The sequence below is a fragment of the Halyomorpha halys genome, unplaced genomic scaffold (genome assembly GCF_000696795.3).
Source record: "Halyomorpha halys isolate HHAL.00 unplaced genomic scaffold, Hhal_1.1 Scaffold45.1, whole genome shotgun sequence".
NCBI lineage: Eukaryota > Metazoa > Arthropoda > Insecta > Hemiptera > Pentatomidae > Halyomorpha > Halyomorpha halys.
The window spans coordinates 347,543-349,996 of NW_027113993.1; the positions used below are offsets into that span (position 1 = coordinate 347,543).

General features: G+C 26.9%; 1 protein-coding gene across 3 annotated transcripts in view; it reads right to left on the bottom strand.

The window, feature by feature from the left end:
- Positions 1-763: 763 nt before the first annotated feature.
- The window catches only part of LOC106688824 (dynein light chain Tctex-type protein 2B), a 4,226-nt gene continuing 2,535 nt past the window's right edge, over positions 764-2,454 (bottom strand). For 2 of the 3 annotated variants that reach the window (XM_014433472.3, XM_067051236.1), the window contains exons 3-5: positions 1,692-1,825; positions 1,273-1,406; positions 764-902 (exon numbers count right to left, since the gene is read on the bottom strand). In XM_014433472.3, the coding sequence (XP_014288958.1) occupies positions 855-902; positions 1,273-1,406; positions 1,692-1,825 (316 nt within the window). In that variant the 3' untranslated portion in view covers positions 764-854. The remainder of the gene's footprint in view (positions 903-1,272; positions 1,407-1,691; positions 1,826-2,454) is intronic. The other variant, XM_067051237.1, reaches the window with a different exon arrangement.

The following is a 2,454-nucleotide window of genomic DNA, read 5'->3' on the forward strand; positions in this document are numbered from 1 at the left end:
AAAAAAATATATTAACACAGAAATTATTGTTATAAATCTAGACTAAAACAAGTCAAAATTAGGTATATATTTTTGTTAATATATTTGAAATTACTGTTTTACTGAAAAAGAAAAACAATTAGACACTAAACAAAACATCAGGAGACTTAGGACCATAAATGAGAAATCATTTACTGGAGCAAAGTTTCTACTTCAGTTATCTGCTGTCTCATTTTCAGAAATTAAGAATAAGGAAGGAATAATAATTAAATCTAATATTTTATAATCAAAGATAAGAGTTTGAACAGCTTGATGATTGCACTTACCTTGAGTAATCTAACAACAAATGTTTGAAGTATATTGTTTAACAGAAAATAAGAGCAAGAGAAAGAAATATACCAACAAAATCTATGATTATTTATCAACTGAACTTTACAACCACTAATCAGTTATATGAGGTGGAGCCCCAGCATTATGGTGCACAACCAATGTGATCAGGTAATGTTGACAAAAATAGCTCTTTTTCACTTTTACCAACGTTTTATTGTAAACATAAAATAAAATACTATAATTTATTTTGAAGTTTATTGCTTAGAATCCAAAATAAAAAAAAACATTTTATACTAAAAAATAATATACAAAATATTTTCTTAACATAAATACAATAACAATAAGATATTAAATAAGGCACACTGTGCAACTTTTATTGCATTATTTTTCAAATATATACAAAACTCTGACATTACAAACTAATACGTACATCATAAAGAATAAAAAAATTCACTTCAGGTAATTATTTGTAATAACATTTATTTGTCATGTTTTTTTCAATATGAAAAGACTTTGGTACTGCTGATTATGATAATCAGCTTGTATCAATAGAACAAGAGGCCATAAACTGAGGCAACACAGAAAATAGATTCCTGGAAAAAAAAAAAAATTAAAACTCATATAATGTCTAATAGATTATGTCAATTAATGTAAACTTTAGAAAAACTACAGGGGTATGACACTCTGATTCTCATTTAGTGTTTTTAAGGACTGGTCGAATTAGTACCATATCAATCGGTCCACACCTATTAAATAGTATTGTGTATATATGTAACTTAAAATTTATTTGAAAGTAAAATGGCTATCAAACACAAAAATAGTTAAATTAAAAAACTCTGGAATATGGATCAGAGTTAGGGAAAAAAGGAAATGAGCTGACTCGGGATGCTCCAATAACTATCCTTCAAAGCATCTATTCAAATATTCTAAATAATTTTTTCTTAAAAAGAAAACAAAAATTACATTGACAAAACTTTCTGAAGCATATGAATCTGTCTCTGGATCCCATAAGCATCTAGCCCCAACTTTGACTCCTCCCCCTCTCCTTTCTCCAAGTACAACATTGACAATAAGTTTGTACCGTTCATAGACTTCACCTATAATATGTAAAGACAGGATTACTATTCAATTATAATTTTATAATTATTCCTGAGAAAACATTCATAAGGAATCTCTTTATTTTTATCTTCCTTTTAGGTAAGTTTGACATATTTTTTTATACACTGTTGAGAATAAACATGATGTGTTCCTATTGTACACTCAATTTCAATAAAGTATTTTGGTTACTCAAAACAAATATTAATAAAAGGTATTGATGGTACATGATTGGATGAAATAGTATTTATTTTATTTTATTGAAGAAAATTTCTTAAAAGCATTACCTTCCAATTTTTGTCGTATTGTGGTGGCAAGAGATTTTGTCAGTTCCTCAGCTGTATCTGATGAGTATGTTTGGCCATAAAGATTGTCATTTAGGACTTTATTTATTATATTTTGGATTGATAATGATCTAAATCTACAAATTGACAAAATTTTATAAATATACTAAATTCTTAAATTATACTAGGTAAAAGTAAAATGAAAACCAAATTATATTATAATTTTCAGATATACCTTCAATGTTTACTAAAAAAATAAAATAAAAAAGGAAAACCTTTTACATTAATTTATCGCTTTCAGTTAAAGCTTAGGTATTCATGCTGTTTAACAAGTTTAATGATAATGGGTATTGAACAAAAACTGGTTTATAATTCAAAATGAAAATGGTATAGATGTCACAAAAAAAGTAAGTTTTACATGTTACACTGAGATTCTAGAAACTCATAGGGTACTAACCTACATTTCAATAAAGAAGATGCACAACATATATTCAGTCATAGTAGTGCACTTAATAACCCCAAAGAATAAGTGAGAAGATACAATGTTACAGAAAAAGATTATTGATAGATAATGATAAAGAGTATGTCGGAGGTTCAGTAGCAAACAAAATCAAAACTAAGCACTTAACTGTAACAATAGTACAATTTATAAAATGTTTACTTTAAAACTAGGATTTCTCTGATTTAGGGGTGAATTTCAATTTTCATTCCTTTGTTGAAAAGAGATTTATTATGAAAGGAATATGGTCCGGGTGCGGTAAAAAAA